General features: G+C 40.0%; 1 protein-coding gene across 1 annotated transcript in view; it reads right to left on the bottom strand.

The window, feature by feature from the left end:
* Positions 1-17,933, bottom strand: part of sft2d1 (SFT2 domain containing 1) — a 56,411-nt gene extending 38,478 nt beyond the window's left edge. Inside the window, exon 1 of the mRNA XM_052012940.1 lies at positions 17,734-17,933. Within this exon, the coding sequence (XP_051868900.1) occupies positions 17,734-17,796 (63 nt within the window). The 5' untranslated portion in view covers positions 17,797-17,933. The remainder of the gene's footprint in view (positions 1-17,733) is intronic.
* Positions 17,934-19,354: the final 1,421 nt, after the last annotated feature.

Here is a 19,354-nt window from a genome sequence, read left to right as displayed (position 1 = left end):
ACAATATAGAATTTCAAACAGTATTTGCTATACTCAATGCATTGGGAGGTCCATAACAGGTAAACTTACCGCATCAGTTCCTCATATTTATCCTTAGGCAGCGTGAAAAAAACAAAGGCAATGATTTATCATTCATCCCTTATTATTTACCAATACTAATTTAACTTGGAAGCAGAAAAATATTGAGATTTTAGCTTTCAGTTATCTTAAAATTAGCCATTCAGGCAGAAATTTTGCTCATAATCAACAGATTAAAAATGGCTGCACAAAGAAAATTCAGTGAGAATTTCATTCTCATAATATACAACATTCATTAGAAATTGGGCAAAATCATTTTCTCCTTTCAATCCTGAATGTATTGGTTCATTGTTAGGAATCTGCTAGGCTTAGCAGCTCTTTAGAATCTTAACCATGTCATCACCATTCTTTATAAAAGGCTAGACAACAAATGCCTACAAACTGTTACACTGGTGAGTACTAGCTCACGAGCTTTACCTCACGCCATACTCATAACCAAGTTTCACCGAGAACAGAAGTAATTGAAAAGCAACCTTCCACTATATTGAGATTATTGGATGCTTGGGCCCAGAACCATGCGATTTCCTCTAGTGTAAAATAGAGTTTTCCGCTGGAAGACTAGCTTTCAAAGCCATTGAATGTCCAGCCACGAGCTCATCAATGTAAAAGCAATCACTTTTATGAATATTTGTGGATGTCTTTGTCAGAGAAAAACATAGAAAATCATCCAGGAAATATTAAAAAAAATTTGAAGATGTTAAAAAACTAAAAAGACAATAGACATACATAAATAAAACAATTGAAAACATTTAAACTACTTTAGTTAAATTATTAAAAATTCTTCTTTCTCCAGATAGCTGCTTTCTTTATTTCATTTCAAAGAACTTGCTGCACTTACACCAGGTTAAAATGGTGTAAGCTCAGCAGCATATTATCCACCTAAAAAACTTGGAAATCTGCAGAAATTCAGGCCAGAGGGTTGGACTTCAGCAACATAACAGAGATGTGACATGACTGTACTATGCTACAGACTATTCTCATGAACAGCCTGGTTACAGGCTTACATGCCAGCAGATACATGCAGATTTCAGCAGAAGATCACTACACATAATTTGCTTCTCTCTTAGCTAAAGTATTCAAAACAGAATGTGGTGCTCCAGTTAACCAGGCTGTTCATGAGCATAATCTGTAGTGGAGCAACAAGCATAGTACATCTGTGCCACGTTACTGGAGTCCAAGACTGCTGCCTGAACTTCTGCACCATTTAATGGAGTACAGATCCATACTTATCATTTTTATTCAAACTTGAATTTACTAAGAAATTTTCAGCAATAAAATTTCATATTTCCAAGTATATAATCTAATCAAAATCCCATCTGTGAAAAGAAAAACAGTTAACACTTCAGGCTGTGTTCTGATGGAGGGTCTTCAACCTGAAGCACTAACTGTTACTCTATCCACGGGTGCTGCCTGACCTGCTGAGTCTTTTCAGCAATTTCAGTTTTTATTTCTGCATAATCTTCTGGAGTTCTCTATTAACAATACAATTTTGTACATCAGGGACAAATCTGACAGTATGAAGCCGGCATCTATTGTCCTATCACTAAAATACTTTCAAGCTAAAATCTTTCTTCAGTTTTTTTTGCGCTTATGAAGTCAAAAACTATTATCATTGCAAATTTTTAAAAAAATGCCTCTACTGGACTTCATTCTCAGCATCAAGTACTAACTCACTCAATAAACTCCTGACAGAAACATGTTTGGACCAATGCTCATCGTGCACTCCTAACTTAGAACAATGAATGGCTGTCAGACAAGTTTTTACATCATTCAAAGTTTCTGCAAACCTTGGGTCATCTTACATAAACAACAACTACTACATAGAAGCATAGAAAACCGATAGCACAATTCAGGCCCTTTGGCTCACAAAGCTGTGCCGAACATATCCCTACCTTAGAAATTACTAGGCTTACCCATAGCCTTCTATTTTTCTAGGCTCCATGTACCTATCCAAAAGTCTCTAAAAAGACCCTATCGTATCTGCCTCCACCACTGTTGCTGGCAGCCCATTCCATGCACTCACCACTCTCTGAGTAAAAAACTTACCCGACACCTCCTCTGTACCTACTCCCCAGCACCTTAAACCTCTGTCCTCTTGTGGCAACCATTTCAGCCCTGGGAAAAAGCCTCTGACTATCCACACGATCAATGCCTCTCATCATCTCATACACCTCTATCAGGTCCCCCCCTCATCCTCTGTCGCTCCAAGGAGAAAAGGCCGAGTTCCCTCAACCTGTTTTCATAAGCCTTGCGCCCCAATCCAGGCAGCATCCTTGTAAATCTCTTCTGCACCCTTTCTATGGCTTCCACATCCTTCCTGTAGTGAGGCGACCAGAACTGAGCACAGTACTCCAAGTGGGGTCTGACCAGGGTCCTATATAGCTGCAACTGCAACATTACCTCTCAAACTACTCTTTAAGCTTTCTAATTTGCATGTGCTTGAATATTCACTGCCTTAAAATGATGGCTTTATTTTCATTGTTTCTACCAAAGGGAATGCCTTTACAGCTACCAACGAAATTGCAAATACTACTAACTACAACTAATACTAATTACCAAAGATTTATCTCATGAAATATTATTCTTTTAATATAGCAGTCACTGAATATCTCTGGTTAAATTCAATTTCTATTACATGGCATTCTGGATTTTAGAGACACTTTGGGGATTCAGTTCAGCAATTCTACAAGTTTACAATTAAGAAAATTGATTTATTCACAACTGACTATTTGTTTACTTGATGTGGGAAGCCAGTTAATGCTTTTAACTAATGTTTTGAAGATTGTGTAAAATGATTTGTTCTATTTAAGGAGAAAAGAAGGGCTTGATTTGGAAGGAACAGCAAATTAATGGACGAATTCACAATTTAACATTCTTGAATAATTTGAGAAATGGTAACACTGAATAAAAGTACATCAAAATGTTACAATTTATCAGTTGAAACATAGACATTTTCATGTGGCATTTACACTGAATTAAGAAGAGAAATCACAGCTTACACATATTTAAAGAAAACTGCTACAATACACTGTACTGATGCACATTTCTTTCATGCCACAGAATACACACATTGTATGATGAACCTTTTGGAATGGTTTAGAGGCAATAATTATTGCAAAGAATTAATAGTTGCAGTTTTCAGCTGTAATTATATACTTTGCCTATGTCTATAGGGCGGCACGGTAGTATAGGGGTTGGTGTAACGCTATTACAGCGCCAGCGATCGGGGCTCAATTCCTGCCGCTGTCTGCAAGGAGTTTGTATGTTCTCCCTGTGACTGCGTGGGTTTCCTCTGGGTGCTCCAGTTTCCTTCCACATTCCAAAGACGAACGGGTTAGTAGGTTAACATGGGTGTAATTGGGTGGTGCGGGCTTGTCACAAACCAGCAACAAAAGAAACACACTGAGCATGATTCAGTGTTAAAAACTATTTTATTAATCACTACTTATGATAATACGTAAAATAAAAGTAAAAATGTTAGTATGTTAGAATTCAAGAATGTTAAACCTCGAACGTTAACCCCAAAACTAAACTCTTCGTGTGTGTGTGTGACAAAGTCCAAAACTCCCAGTTCCGGAATGGTTCTTAAAGTTCAGTTCCGCAAGCCATAAGGTGAAACATGAGCAAGGGCTTCTTCAACAACCACCGTTGTCTGAAGATAAGATGTAGATGTAGAAAAACATAGAGAGAGTACATACGAAATCCAAATGTTCCACGATGGACCCCAAACGACACTCCAGTGTTTACTCGGTAGTGACTTCCTCACCCCGAAAAGCATCCGAACCGTGGTCGTCCACACACAAATACCTGTTTCCTTCTACAGGTCAGCAACAAAGTGAACTCCACCGGATTACTTCCAACTTCCATACATGGATTTCAGTGGCAAACACAGTTATTGTTTCTCATCCATCGATAGAGAAAACAAGCAGGCTGGTGTCTCTCTCCCTTCTCTCTCTCTCTCCTTCTTCTTCTTCTGACTTCTTCAACAACGTCATTACGTCCTTTATCTTCTATTGACGTAAGCACGCCCCACACACACATACACACACACTCTCTATCTTAAAGGGACTTTCACTGAGTCCGTAACACCTCCCACCTAAAAAAAAATTTTCCCAAGAAAATTTTAACCGCGCATACAGTTAGTAATGTTAATGATTATCATGCTACACAACTACAGACTATCAGATTAGTACAGATACATGTTTCCCATTTAACATCGGGAAAGACAATCAGCAATCAACTTATCTTTGCCTTTAATGTGAGTTATCATGAGATCAAACTCTTGCAAAATTAAACTCCAGTTTAACAGCCTTCTGTTCTTGTTTTTGACTCGGCTCAGAAACACCAATGGGTTATGATCTGTATACACAGTCAATGGTTTCTGATCAGTGCAAACATATACACTGAAATGTTGCAAGGCTAAAACAAGCGACAGTAATTCTTTCTCTATGGTGGAATAATTCTTTTGATGCTCATTAAATTTCTTTGAAAAGTAAGCTACAGGATGGTTAATATCATCAAGGTCACCCTTCTGCAACAACACAGCTCCTGCAGCTTCATCACTGGCATCTACTGCTAATGAAAATGGCTTTTCAAAGTCAGGTGTTTTGAGCACAGGATGGTAGCATAAAATGGCTTTCAGCTTCTCAAATGCTTCTTGACAAGAATCTGTCCAAACAAACTTTACTCCCTTCTTCAGAAGATTAGTTAGGGGAAGAGCAATATCAGCAAAATTTTTACAAAATTTTCGATAATATCCAACCATTCCCAAAAATCTTCTAACAGTCCTCGTACCTGTGGGAATAGGGAACTCAGATATTGCTTGAACTTTTGCCTGAACAGGAGCTTGCTTGCCTTGACCTACAACATAACCAAGATACGTCACAGTGGCATGGCCAAATTCACTTTTAGCCAAGTTAACTAAGGTTAGCCTTGGAAAGTCTTTCAAACAACCTTTCTAACGCAGAGATGTGATCTTCCCAAGTATCATTCTCAGTCACTAAGTCGTCAATGTGAGGCATCTGTATGTTTTAACCCATGAATCACTGAATTAATCATTCTTTGAAATGTTGCCGGAGCATTTTTCATTCCAAATGGTAAAACATTGTATTCATACAATCCAGAAGGGGTTACAAAGGCTGAAATTTCCCTTCCTCTATCTGTTAATGGAACACACCAGTACCCTTTTAATAGGTCAATCTTTGTAAGAAATTTTGCCTTTCCCACTCTGTCTATGCAATCATCCACCCTAGGAATAGGGTAAGCATCTGACTTTGTTACAGCATTCACTTTCCTGTAATCTGTGCAAAATCTAACAGTTCCATCAGGTTTAGGTACAATAACACAGGGCGAACTCCAATTTGAAGTTGAATGTCTAATAATATCATTTTCCAACATGTATTTTATTTCCTGATCAACAAGTTTACTTTTTTCCACATTCATTCGATATGGGTGTTGTTTGATTGGTTTTGCATCCCCAACATCAACATCATGGGTAATTATCGATGTTCTGTTCGGAACATCTGGAAACAGATTTTTAAATTTTAAAATTAATTCTCTCATCTGTTGTTTTTGTGAAACTTGTAAATGGTCCAACTTCGTTTCAAGGTTCTCCAGGATATTTTGGTTTTTTAGTTTCGATGGAACAATATTTGGTCTAAATTGGCCTTCCTCAACATCAACATCAGGCATTCTAGAAACAACCTTTACATCATCCACCAAGGCCACAACTGAATCCCTCTCATAATAAGGTTTTAGCATGTTTACATGACAGAGTTGTGTTTTCTTGCGTCTATCTGGTGTTTTGATTATATATGTTAGATCAGTCACTGGAGATTCAATAACATAGGGTCCAGAAAAACGAGATTGCAAGGGATTACTTTGGCTAGGGAAAAATACCAACACCTTTTGCCCCACTGCGAATGTCCTAGGCCGAGCACGTCTATCAAAATATGTCTTCATTCTTATCTGGCTTGTTTTCAAATTCTCTCTCGCTAGCTGGCAGACTCTCTCCAACCGAGTTTTAAATTTTTGGACATAGTCCAACAGACTCAAGTGCACTTCCTCATTAACCCATTGCTCTCTTAACAACTCCAAAGGTCCTCTCACCCTATGTCCAAATACAAGCTCAAACGGACTAAATCCTATTGACTCCTGGATTGATTCTCTAACGGCAAACAAAAGTAAATGGATACCTTCGTCCCAATGCTTGGTGTTTTCAAAGCAATAAGTCTTCAGCATATTTTTGAGAGTAGAATGAAATCTCTCCAGAGCTCCTTGAGATTCTGGGTGATATGCAGATGATACAATCTGCTTTGCTCCCAGCTCATAGACTATTTGTTGAAAAATTTTTGACATAAAATTACTACCTTGATCAGATTGGATTTCTTTTGGCAAACCAAACAAGGTAAAAAATTTTACAAGAGCCTTTGACACCGTCTTGGCCTTAATATTTCTAAGGGGTATTGCCTCTGGAAATCTAGAAGTGGCACACATGATGGTTAACAAATACTGATTTCCAGTCTTAGACTTTGGTAAGGGGCCAACACAGTCCACAATCACCTTCGAAAAGGGTTCACCAAAAGCAGGAATTGGCTTCAAAGGAGCCACAGGGGGTTTTTGATTTGGTTTACCTACCATCTGACATGTGTGGCAGGTTCGACAAAACATCACCACATCTTTTCTCAAACCAGGCCAATAGAATTGTTTCAAGATCTTCCCTACAGTTTTATTCACACCAAAATGACCACCCAAAGGCATACTGTGGGCCAGGTTTAAAATCTCATCCCTATAAACTTTTGGAACAACAACCTGATGAATAACTTCCCATTCCTCAGTAACAGGAACATGAGGAGGTCTCCATTTCCTCATTAACACTCCATTTTTGACATAGTATCCAGTTGGCACTTTTTCAATCTCCTCACATGAGAGAGCTTTTTCTTTCAATTCTGTCAACTCAGGGTCCTTTGTCTGTTCCACCATAAAATCCTTCCTCGACAAAGACAAATCTTTAAATTCAGGCTCCCTACAAGGATGTTGATCCTCCAGTGAAGATAGAAAAGTCTCAGATAAGGCATCATAATTTTCTTCCTGTTTAGGACTGTCACAAGGAACCACATCAGACTGCATCGGACTGTCTGTCTTGGCTAATTCTCTAGCTCTAGCTCGAGTCACCGCACATGATGGGTAAACATCTGGATCATTCTCAGACTCATCAATCCTTGGTTTGGTTGTTAACCATACCACAGGAACAATTTCTCCATCTGCAAGGTCATTTCCCAATAACAAAGAAACTCCTTCCACTGGCAAACTAGGTCTTATCCCTATCTCGAGTGGTCCTTCTACGAACTTTGACTTTAAAATCACCCTGTGAAAAGGGACAGACATGGTCTCACCTGTAACGCCTCGTACTAGATTTACTTCACCAGTGTCACTTTCTTCACCAAAATTTAAAACACTGTCCAGCAAGAGAGATTGACTAGCCCCAGTATCTCTAAGAATTTTCACTGGCACCTGGGGTGACTCATCATTCAGTGAAACAAAACCCTCTGATACATACGAACGGAATTCTTTTCTCACCTCCTCCAACTTTTCCGCTTTTCCCTCTTGCAAGGACTGGTCTTTAACAGCATCTCCTAAACCTTTTTGATTTTTAATTGCCTGAAAGCAAGCATTGGGCATAGCTTCCTTCTTTTTCTTCAAAAGGGCACAATTAGATATCACATGGCCAGGTTTCCTACAGTAATAACAAGTATGCTCAACAGGTTTCTCCAGCCCTGGCTTCTTTTCATCTTTTCCTTTTTGATTACCTCCCAATTTAATCTCCGGTTTACCTGGATTGTCTTTGTAACTCTTTTGAAAGGTTTTAGGTTGTCCCCATTTGGATTTATGGGTTAAAGCATAATCATCTGCCAACCTAGCAGTTTCTTGTAAAGTTTCCACTGCCTTTTCATTTAAATATGTTGTTAATTCAGCTGGAACACATCTTTTAAAGTCTTCCACTAGTATCAATTCTGTCAATTTATCATAATCCCCATCTACATTTTTAGCCAGGCACCATCGTTCAAAACATATTCTCTTTCCATTGGCAAATTCCATATAAGTCTGATCTGCAGATTTCCTCAAGTCTCTGAATTTTTGTCTATAAGCCTCAGGGACCAATTCATAGGCCTTCAAAATAGCTTGTTTTACCTTGGTATAATCAGCTGCATCCTCAGCAGACAAAGCAGAATAAGCTTTTTGAGCTTTACCTTTAATCACACTCTGTACCATAAGAGCCCATCCTTTCCTTGGCCAGTTTGAACTCACAGCAACCTTTTCAAAATGTTGGAAATACTGATCAACCTGATCTTCTTCAAAAGGAGGGACTAATCGAACCTCCCTGCTGGCTGAAAAACCATCTTCAGAATCAGATTCCAAACTCCTACGCTTCATTTGTAACTCATGCTGCCTCTGTTTCTCCTTTTCCTCACTATCCAGCTCCATCCTCTTCAATTCCATCTGCTTCATTGCTAGATCAGCCTCCATCTTCATCTGAGTTATCTTTTGTTCAGTCTCTAATTTCTTTTGTTCGGCTCCTAATTTCTCTCGCTCGGCCTCTAATCTCTTTTGTTCTCGTTCAGCTTCTAATTTATTTTGCTCTCGTTCAGCCTCTATCTTTGCCAACTGCACCTGTGCCTCAGAAATTGCTATTTCACTGCCAGGAAACTGTTTTAACACTTCCTTCTCAAACACCTTCTTTTCCACATAATGGCCAGCTATCAGTCTCTGAATATCTGCCTTTCTCATAGACTTCTTTACTTCTGTAAGGTTTAGCCTTGTAGCAATCTTTATCAAATCATCCTTTTTCGCCACCTCCAATCCCTTTTGGGTTGGTGACTCCAAAAATGCCTTAATATCCATTGCTGCTGGTTTCCACACACACAAGCCAATTAAAAAGAATTTATCAGACCTCCCTCAAAAATCTTTGGATTGGATCCCGAACCAATCTCGTTAACCTTGGGAACTATCCCGGACGAGCCCCCAATTTTGTCACAAACCAGCAACAAAAGAAACACACTGAGCATGATTCAGTGTTAAAAACTATTTTATTAATCACTACTTATGATAATACGTAAAATAATAGTAAAAATGTTAGTATGTTAGAATTCAAGAATGTTAAACCTCTAACGTTAACCCCAAAACTAAACTCTTCGTGTGTGTGTGTGACAAAGTCCAAAACTCCCAGTTCCGGAATGGTTCTTAAAGTTCAGTTCCGCAAGCCATAAGGTGAAACATGAGCAAGGGCTTCTTCAACAACCACCGTTGTCTGAAGATAAGATGTAGATGTAGAAAAACATAGAGAGAGTACATACGAAATCCAAATGTTCCACGATGGACCCCAAACGACACTCCAGTGTTTACTCGGTAGTGACTTCCTCACCCCGAAAAGCATCCGAACCGTGGTCGTCCACACACAAATACCTGTTTCCTTCTACAGGTCAGCAACAAAGTGAACTCCACCGGATTACTTCCAACTTCCATACATGGATTTCAGTGGCAAACACAGTTATTGTTTCTCATCCATCGATAGAGAAAACAAGCAGGCTGGTGTCTCTCTCCCTTCTCTCTCTCTCTCCTTCTTCTTCTTCTGACTTCTTCAACAACGTCATTACGTCCTTTATCTTCTACTGACGTAAGCACGCCCCACACACACATACACACACACTCTCTATCTTAAAGGGACTTTCACTGAGTCCGTAACAGGCTCATTGGGCCGGAAGGACCTTTTACCGTGCTGTATAAATAAAGTTTAAAGTATTTGTGTTTCGGGCATACTGTTTGAGTGAGCTTTGCTAATTCAAATTCAAGTACCCTTTTCTCATGTGAAGAGAGGGGGATGTGATGCCTCTTTGTGGAGGGGTGTCGGTGATTGAGAATAAAAACATACATTCAATTAATTCCTCTGTCCACACTCCCTTGGGTAGCAGGTGCCTACCTTTTTAATAACCACAGGAAATACACAAGTGCTACTTTTGTACATATGGATGTTGTGCTGCTGTTCAATTAATGGCATGAAAAGTTACCATGTCACTGGCATAGCTATTACACATTTCTATAAGCTCTGTTACCAGTATTTGTTTCCTCCTTGCACAATTTTATGTTGTTTTTGGTGAGGAAGTAAGGAACGAAAATTAGAAAACCCAGAATATACTTGAAAACAAAAACTGCAGATGGTGGGAAACTAAAATAAAAACAAAGTGCTGAAAACACTCAGCAGATCCAACAGCATTGATTGAAAGAGAAAGAGTTGATGTTTTGGGTCAGGGACTCTTCGTAGTTTCCCTTATTTCAATTTACTCTCAGAATGAAGGTAACTACCCCTCCTTCAGTGTACAGCTTAAAATAATGACAAAATTTAATCAAGCTCAGTTCTGGGCTGTATTGAGAAGCCTGACAAAATGTAGCAACTTCTGACATAACTGGTTCTTGAAGTACAGAAATTTTTTAACATTTGCACACAGATTTGTGAAAAGCCAAATTTTCATCCTTAGTAGAAGCCTGCAAATATCAATCTAATTAATGTTGGTGAAATAATGTTCTTTAAGCACATTTAATATCAGTTTGTAGTGGGTAGTAAATGGAAATGGGTGATCATAAGAAAGCTCCATATGTGGACAGCTTAACTATGATATCACCCAAGTAATAAAAATGGAAATATAGTCAATATATTAACAGCAACTAAAATACAGCACACCAAAAGAGTATACTCCTTCCCTCCAGCTCAACAGTAGCTGATGGTGTTTTTTGAAATAGGAACATCAGAACTGTGCAATGGTATTCTGGATATGGTTTCACTAAGTTCAAATAACATCCTGGAACATGTTCAAATATTAGTACTTCAAATGTTTATATAAATTCTGCTAAGTATCCTTTATTATACCAAATTAATCAAACTTGCATTGCTACATTTAGTGTAAATCTAACGTCAACTTTTGTCATGCATAAATGTGATTAAACATGCAAATCTGTAAGGAAATAAGTACGTGCTTAATTACTCCATACGTAGTCGTCAAAGAAATCTAACGTTGCAAATTTTTTGAATGATTTAAATTCTTCTTCCTACTATTCTGTTTCTTATTGATCAACTTTAACTCCATTTGTATTTCAGCTTTTAATTCATCATCTGTATACAATTTAAATTTAATTTATCCTTGCTATTTTTTAAAAAAGAAAAACTTTCTGGCTTATAGTTGACATGTATCAGCAAAGTAAATTGGTTGAAAAACCTCCTTACTGCTTCTGCTGTTCACAAATACAACAAATCCCTTGTTGAGGATGCTAACTGAAAGAGCCGGCAAACAATGAACAAAACTAGAAATATTGTGCGAATGGGTTTAGTGAATCAGTCCTCAAGGCACTCCCTTCTGCTGTGATGCCACAAGCAGATTTTCAGTTAGCAAGTAGCTCACACCAATTGCCAAATCTTATTTATTCTTTATCTGTGCAGGTTAACCACGTTTCAATAAAACATCCCTGAGCTAGAAAAAAAATAGAAAAATCATTCCTTAAAATGCTCAATCCAGATTGCAATTCGGTAAACTGTGTGGGAAAGCCTTCCAATAAAAATCCAAGTGCATTGGCATTATGGTTCCAAAATTGGTCAATTCTGACATTATGTGTATATATGAGGTATGGTAATTTTATAATTACTGGTTGTTTCACAATCACTGGCAGTCCTAGACTTCTCAGGATTGTCTGTGATAGTGAAACTGTACACTCCCAACAAATTTCAATATATTATGGTGTCAATTAACATCCTTGATAGTTACTCCAAAACCTGTGACCCATATGAACAAGAAAGCCAAGGGCATCAGGTGCACAGGAAAGCTATCACTTACATGTACCCAAGTCAAACACTTGGATATTTTTTGCCACTTAGTCATTGTCCATGGATGCACATACAGGAACTCCCTACACCTCAGAATTGTGTGGGTACTTACCTAGCACATGGACTGGAGTAATTCAAGCAGGTGACTCACCACCAACAAATGGGGGAAAGAGCAGGAAATGGAGATTAATAAGATAGTCTGGACCAGAGAACTGGCACAGACATGTAGGATGAAGAGTCTCCCATGATATTTGATTAAGGACCTCCGATCTGAAATGTTGACTTTGTTTCTCTTCCCACAGATATGGCCTGACCTGCTGAGTATTTCTAGCATTTTCTGGATTAGTAAATTTGAGATTGACACAAAAATTGGTGGTGTTGTGGATAGTGAGGAAAGTTGTCCAAGGCAACAGTAGAATACAGATCAGTTGGAAAGCTGGGTAGAACATTAGCAGATGGAATTTAATCCTGACAAATGCAGGGTGATGCATTTTGGGAAGTCAAATAGGGCAGACAAACTCAGAGTGTGGATTGGCTCTGAGGAATGGGATGTTATAGCCATAACAGAAACATGGCTGAGAGAAGGGTGGGGCTGGCAGCTCAATATTCCAGGATACAGATGCTTCAAGTGTGACAGAGGTACAGGTAAGCGAGGGGGGGGGGGTGGTGTTGCCTTTTTGATAAGGGAGGAAGTCACAGCAGTACTTAGAGATCACATTCCTAGGGGATTGTCCAGTGAGGCCATATGGTTAGAACTTAGAAACAAGAAGGGGAGGGTCATTCTAGTGGGGCTGTATTATAGAGTCCCCCAATAGTCAGTGGGAACTAGAGAAACAGGTGTGTAGAGGAGTTGCTTTTAGTTGCAAGAATAATAGGGTTGTATTAGTGAGAGATTTTAATTTCTCCAGTATTGACTGGACTACCCAGAGTGTTAAAGGCCTGGATGGGTAGGAATTTGTGATGTGTCCAGGAAAGTTCCCTGAGTCTATATATAGAGGACTCTGCTCAGGAGAGTGCAATATTGGACCTTCTCCTAGGGAACAAGGTAGGACAGGTAACTGAAGTGGCAGTCAGGGAGCACTTTGGCTCTAGTGACCATAATTCTATTAGTTTTAAGATGGTGATGGAAAAGGAAAGGACAGGTCCACAGGTTAGGGTCCTAAACTGGAACAGGCCAAATTTTGGCAGAATTAGACAAGATCTAGCAGAGATCAATTGGGGGAGCCTGTTTGAAGGGAAAGGAGTGAATGGCAAGTGGAAGACTTTTAAGGAGTGTGATATTAAGAGGCCAGGAGCAGCATGTTCCCGTTAGGGTGAAGGGTAAACCTGGCAAGTTTAAGGGACCTTGCCTTATGAGAGATATTGAGGCTTTGGTGAAGAAAAATAAGGAAGCATACATTGGGTTTAGGTGGTCAGGGACACGTGAATCCCTTGATGACTATAAAAAGATTAAGAATACTTTTAAGAGGGAAATCAGGAGGGCAGAGAGAGGGTACGAGATTGATCTGGCAGGTAAGGTTAAGGAAAATCCCAAGAGGTTCTATAGTTATATTAAGAGTAAAAGGGTGGCCAAGGAAAGAGTAGGTCCCCTTAGAGATCAGCAGGGCTGCCTATGTCTTGAGCTGCAGGAGAAGGGTGCGATTTTTAACAAATATTACTCCTCGGTGTTTACTCAGGAGAAAATCATAGTTGCTCAAGAGATAAGGGAAACTATTGGAGATATTTTGGAGGACATTCATATTACCAGGGAGGAGGTTTTTGTAGCCTTACAGCATATTAAGGTGGATAAATCCCCAGGGCCTGACTGAGTGCATCCTAGGACTTTGTGGGAGGCTAGAGGAGAAATTGCAGAGGACCTTGTGGAGATTTTTGCTTCATCGTTAGGCACTGATGAAGTTCCTGAAGACTGGAAGGAGGCTAATGTTGTTCTGTCGTTTAACAAAGGTAGCATGTATAAGCCAGGGAACTACAGGCTGGTTAGTCTGACATCAGTAGTGGGAAGTTACATGAGGGAATTCTGAGGGACAGGATCTACCAGCATTTGGATAGACAGTCTGATTAGGAGGAGTCAACATGGCTTTGTGCATGGAAAGTTGTGCTTGTTGAACATTTCAGAGTTTTTTTTTGAAGAGGTAACCAAAAAAGGTAGATGAGGGTTGGGCAGTGGATGTTGTCTATTTGGACTTTAGCAAGGCCTTTGACAAGGTCCCACATGGTAGGCTGGTCTAGAAGGTTAGGTTCCATGGAATACAGGGAGAGCTAGTTAAGTGAATTTAAAATTGGCTCAGAGGTAGGGAGCAGAGGGTGGTGGTTAAAGGTTGTTTCTTGGAATGGAGGCAGGTGACTAGTAGTGTGATGCAGTAGTTGGTGTTGGGACCCTTGTTATTTATATGAATGATTTGGAATGGAATGCACAAGGCTTGATCAGTAAGTTTGTGGATGACATGAAATTAGGCGTTGTTTACAGTGAAGAAGGTTATCGTAGATTACAGGGGAATTTTGACCAGTTAGGGAAGTGGGCCGAGGAGTGGTAAATGGATTTCAATACAGATAAGTATGAAGTGATGCATTTTGGAAAATAAAACCAGCGTAGGACTTGTACAATGAATGATAGGGCACTAGGGAGTGTAATGGAACAGAGGGACCTAGGAATACAAGTGCATTGTTCGTTGAAAGCAGCGTCACAGGTAGACAGGGTTGTGGAAAAGGTGTTTAGCACGCTGGCCTTCATCAGTCAGGGCATTATGTTGGGACATTACGTTGCAGTTGTAAAGTCGTTGGTGAGGCTGCACTTGGAGTACTGTGTTACAGTTTTGGTCACCCCGTTGTAGGAAAGTAGTAGTTAAACTGGAAATAGTGCAGAAAAGACTTATGAGGATGTTGCCAGGACCAGAGGGCCTGAGTTATAGGAAGAGGTTGGCCAGGCTAGGTCTTTATTCCTCGGAGTGTAGAAGAATGAGGGGTGATCTTATGAAGGTTTATAAAATCATGAGGGGCATAGATAAGGTGGATGGTAACAGTCTTTTCCCCCAGAGTTGGGGAGTCCAGAAGTATGGGGGGAAAGCTTAGATTTAAGGCGAGGGGGAAAGATTTCAAAGGGACTTGAGGGGCAACTTTTTCACGCAGAGGGTGAGTATTTGGAACGAGCTGCCAGAGGAAGTGGTTGAGGCAGGTGCAATAGTATCATTTAAGAAGCACTTGGATAAGTACATAGAGGGGCGGGGCTTAGAAGGATATGGGCCAAATGCAGGAAATTGGGAGTAGATGGGTGGGCACTGTGGTCAGCATGGACTCGTTGGGCCAAAGGGCTTGTATCTGTCCTCTATGACTCTATATACAGTCAATGGTAGAGCACTAAAAGACCAAGGGGTCCAAATGTGCAGTTCTGGTTGCCACACTACAGGAAGAATGTGATTAAGCTACAGAGGGTAGGGAAAAGATTCACAAAGATATTGCCTGGACCGGAGGGCTTGAGTTAAAGGAAGAGATTGGATAGGCTGGGACTGTTTTCCCCAGAGCAAAGGATGCTGAGGGGAGACCTTTTCAAGGTATATAAAATTATCAGTGGCGTAGACCGGGTGATAGTCAGTCTTGTACCCAGAGTAGGGGCGTCTAAGATTGGAGGGCATAGGTTTAATGTGAGAGGGGAAAGTTTTAGAGGGGACATGAAGGGTAGGTTTTCTACACAGAAGGTGATGGGTATATGGAATGAGTTGCCATAGAAGTGATAGAGAAAGGTACAATTACAATATTAAAGGACACTTGGACAGGTATATGGATAGGGAAAGTTTTAGAGGGGAAAGTTTTAGAGGGGACATGAAGGGTAGGTTTTCTACACAGAAGGTGATGGGTATATGGAATGAGTTGCCATAGAAGTGATAGAGACAGGTACAATTACAATATTAAAGGACACTTGGACAGGTATATGGATAGGAAAAGTTTAGAGGATATGGGCCAAACACGGGCAAATGGATTATCTTAGATTGGCATATTAGTTGGCATGGACGAGTTGGTCTGAAGGGCCTGTTTTTATTATGTGGAACTCTAGGAATCTATGAAAAATGATATGATCACTTCTGTATGAATCCATAAAGAATCAAAGTGAATCAAAACTATAAATATTTTATCCTTTCATCCCAATTTTACATATTCTATTTATTAGGCAAGAGTGAAATTACTGGAAACAGTAAACATCCTAAAGTATATGCTTCCTAAATCAAGAAATAATCTTGAAGCATGTTGTCAAAGGCAGAGACACGCAGATCAGTTACAGAGTACAGATCATGCTTTTTCTAAGTGAATGGAGGAATGAGTTTGTGATCCTAAAACTCAGTTGCAACAGCTGATGCTAAAATAATTGCACAACATTGTTTTCATTATCAATCTAATTAAAATAAAGGAGACATTGATATATGGATGATGTTTTAAATAAGACATTTTTCAACAACGATAATCATAATTTAATAACTAAATTGTAATATTTGACAAGACGTACAAGAACCATAGCTTTTATCTCTGTCAAACCAATAAATACCAAGGATCTTTAATGCCAACTTCTACCCTATTAAGACCACAAGTAGAATGAACAGGGGTCAGTCATTCAGCCCCACAAATTTGCTCCACCATTCAATAAGATCATGGCTAATCTAACATTACTTAAGTCCACTTTCCCTTATAACCATTGATTCCCTTACTGATTAGAAATCCATCTCAGCCTTAAATACACAAGGACATTGTGACAAGGAGTTCCAAAGACTCACAACCCTCACAGAAGAAATTATATTTCACCTCAACCTTCCATGGATACCCCTTATTCAAAGATCATGCTCTCTAGTTTTGGACTCTTTCCCCAAGAGGAGATATCTCAGCATTTACCCTAGCTTCCTTAGAATCTTATATGATACTTTAAAATTGCCTCTCATTCTTCCAGATTACAATGAGTAGAGTCCAAAATATCTGATTAACTCCTTTGCCATTTCCTCAACCTCATTCTCTAAAGGACCAATGTTTAGATGGACTTCTCCCTTCCTTTTTAATTACATAAACTCTTAATGTCCATTTTCTAGATACCTTGCTAGTTTGCCTTTGTCGTTTGTTTTCTCTCTTATCTTCTTTCTCCTTTTCTGGATTCTGAATTTATCTCAGTCTTTGGGTTCAAAACCAACTTTTATCTCGCACGTTTTCCTTCCAACGTAATACCCGCTAACTTCCTTGGTTAGCCTATCATAAGACAATTTAAAAAACTACAAATACACTATCCATTACACAAATATTTTCCATCAGTTTGTGCATTGGTCACTATTCCAAGACCCCTAACTAAAAGGTGCTAAAATAAACTAATTTGCAATATGTAGGCCACTGCATCAATTACGCAGTACGTCAAAAATGATCAACTTACTAGGCACTGTAACAGTAACGCTTGGCCTTGCACAAAGGATTGTTATTTATTGGGAATAATTGTAATTCATAGTAGAAATATGAAAAAATACGCACTTTATAGAAACGGATTGGGAAGGTTATAAAATAGAAGCAGGAAATGCTGAGAATAACTTGAAAAAGGGAACTTTTAAGAAACTCGCTGTTTACTTCCAGTAACCTCCGCCTTCATTTCAAATTCGCACTTTCAGCTCTGTCAATAATATATATATATTTTAATTTCTGCAATGACAGGGAAAGGGAAGGAAGATCAGCGAGGCTCATGCAACACTGTCGGCAAGCACCACAACCACCACCTGGGCCGCCCAGGCATCTCCTGACCGTAAAAGCAGCTGGGAGATTTTTTTTACCTGCGTCGTTAGGCCTTGCTCCTCGTCCTCCTGGCCACTCAAAACTCTCCTCAATTTCTCCATTGAATTTCTACAAAAGTAGAAAAAGCGAAAATGACACCCGCGAAATTCGCCAGAACGCGATGGCCCAGGAAGCAGCTGGAAGCCAGTGGCGTCACCGCAATATCGTCCCCATGCCGCAGCGCTCCTCGCCGAGCCCCGGACGGAGAAGGAGGTGGCGCACGGGAGGCGGAGGGAGCTGGTTGCTGGGCAGCGTCGCCACACGAACCAGCCGGCTGACAGAAACCAAGTGTGAGTGAAAGACAGAACTTCATACTGAAACATTACAGTAAAATCATCAGTGATTGCAGGGATGAAATTACCCCATGTCGAAAATCTGAACTTTCTTTAGGGAGGAAATCTATCATTAAACTGAGTCCCCCACCAATATGCTTGACTAAATGATTTAGCAAGTCACTCAAGGTGTCTCACCAACACTTTCTCAGGGACATTTAGGGATGGGTATTTACTTTTATAAAATAATGTCAAAATTAGGTCGCCATATCATAGAAAATATATGCACATCATGGGGATGCTGCAGAAGAGATGTACTTGGATGGTTTTGGGGGAAGAAGGGATTCCACTTACAAGGCTGGACTGGAGAAGTTGTTTTCGGAGCAAATTAGGTTGAGAAGAGCTTTAACAGAGGTGCAGAAGATCATGTCAGATTTAGGCAGGGCTACAGAGAGAAGCTGCTTCCATGGGCAGATGGTTTAAGGAATGGGGACATAAGTTCAAAGTTAAGCTCAAAAGGTTGCAGTGGATAAGATAAGATTTCTTTATTAGTCACATGCACATCGAAACACACAGTGAAATGCACCTTTTGCGTAGAGTGTTCTGGGGGCAGCCCACAAGTGTCGCCACTCTTCCGGAGCCAACATAGCATGCCCACAGCTCCTAACCCCATACACCTTTGGAATGTGGGAGGAAACTGGAGCACCCGGAGGAAACCCACGCAGACACGGGGAGTGCTTACAGACAGTGGCGGGAATTGAACCTGGCGTGCCTGCCCTACATAAGCTTTTTTACATGATGTTTGTGATATGGAACTCTTTGCCTGTAATCTGATAGAAACAGTTAAAAGAACATTTGAAAATCAATTGGATAGGTACTTGAGGGAATATAATTTGTAGATTTATAAGAAAAGAGTGAAGGAATGAGATGAATGATTCCTTCTGTGTCTTTATGATTCTATGCTTTGTTGTCCTCGCTATTGATGCCTACATTCTTTTCAATACCTACTTTTAGAGAAAATTTGACACAGGGAGCCATTTGCTCAAATGAAAAAGATGATGATGCTGGAGGAACTCAGCAGGCCAGGCAGCATCTGTGGAGTTTTGGGTCAGGACCCTTCTTCAGGACTGAAGATAGGAAAAGGGGAAGCCCAATATATAGGAGGGAAAAGCAGAGCAGTGATAGGTGGACAAGAGAGGGGAGGTGGGATGGGCACAAGGTGGTGATAGGTAGGTGCAGGTAGGAGATAGTGATAGGCAGGTGTGGGGGAGGAGGGGAGAGCAGATCCATGGGGGGATAGTTCAAAGGTAAGGAGAGAAAGGAAAAAAAAGGTAGAAAAAAAGAAAAA

Source organism: Pristis pectinata, chromosome 3 (assembly GCF_009764475.1).
Source record: "Pristis pectinata isolate sPriPec2 chromosome 3, sPriPec2.1.pri, whole genome shotgun sequence".
Classification (NCBI taxonomy): Eukaryota; Metazoa; Chordata; class Chondrichthyes; order Rhinopristiformes; family Pristidae; genus Pristis; species Pristis pectinata.
This window is presented reverse-complemented; position numbering and strand designations above follow the sequence as displayed.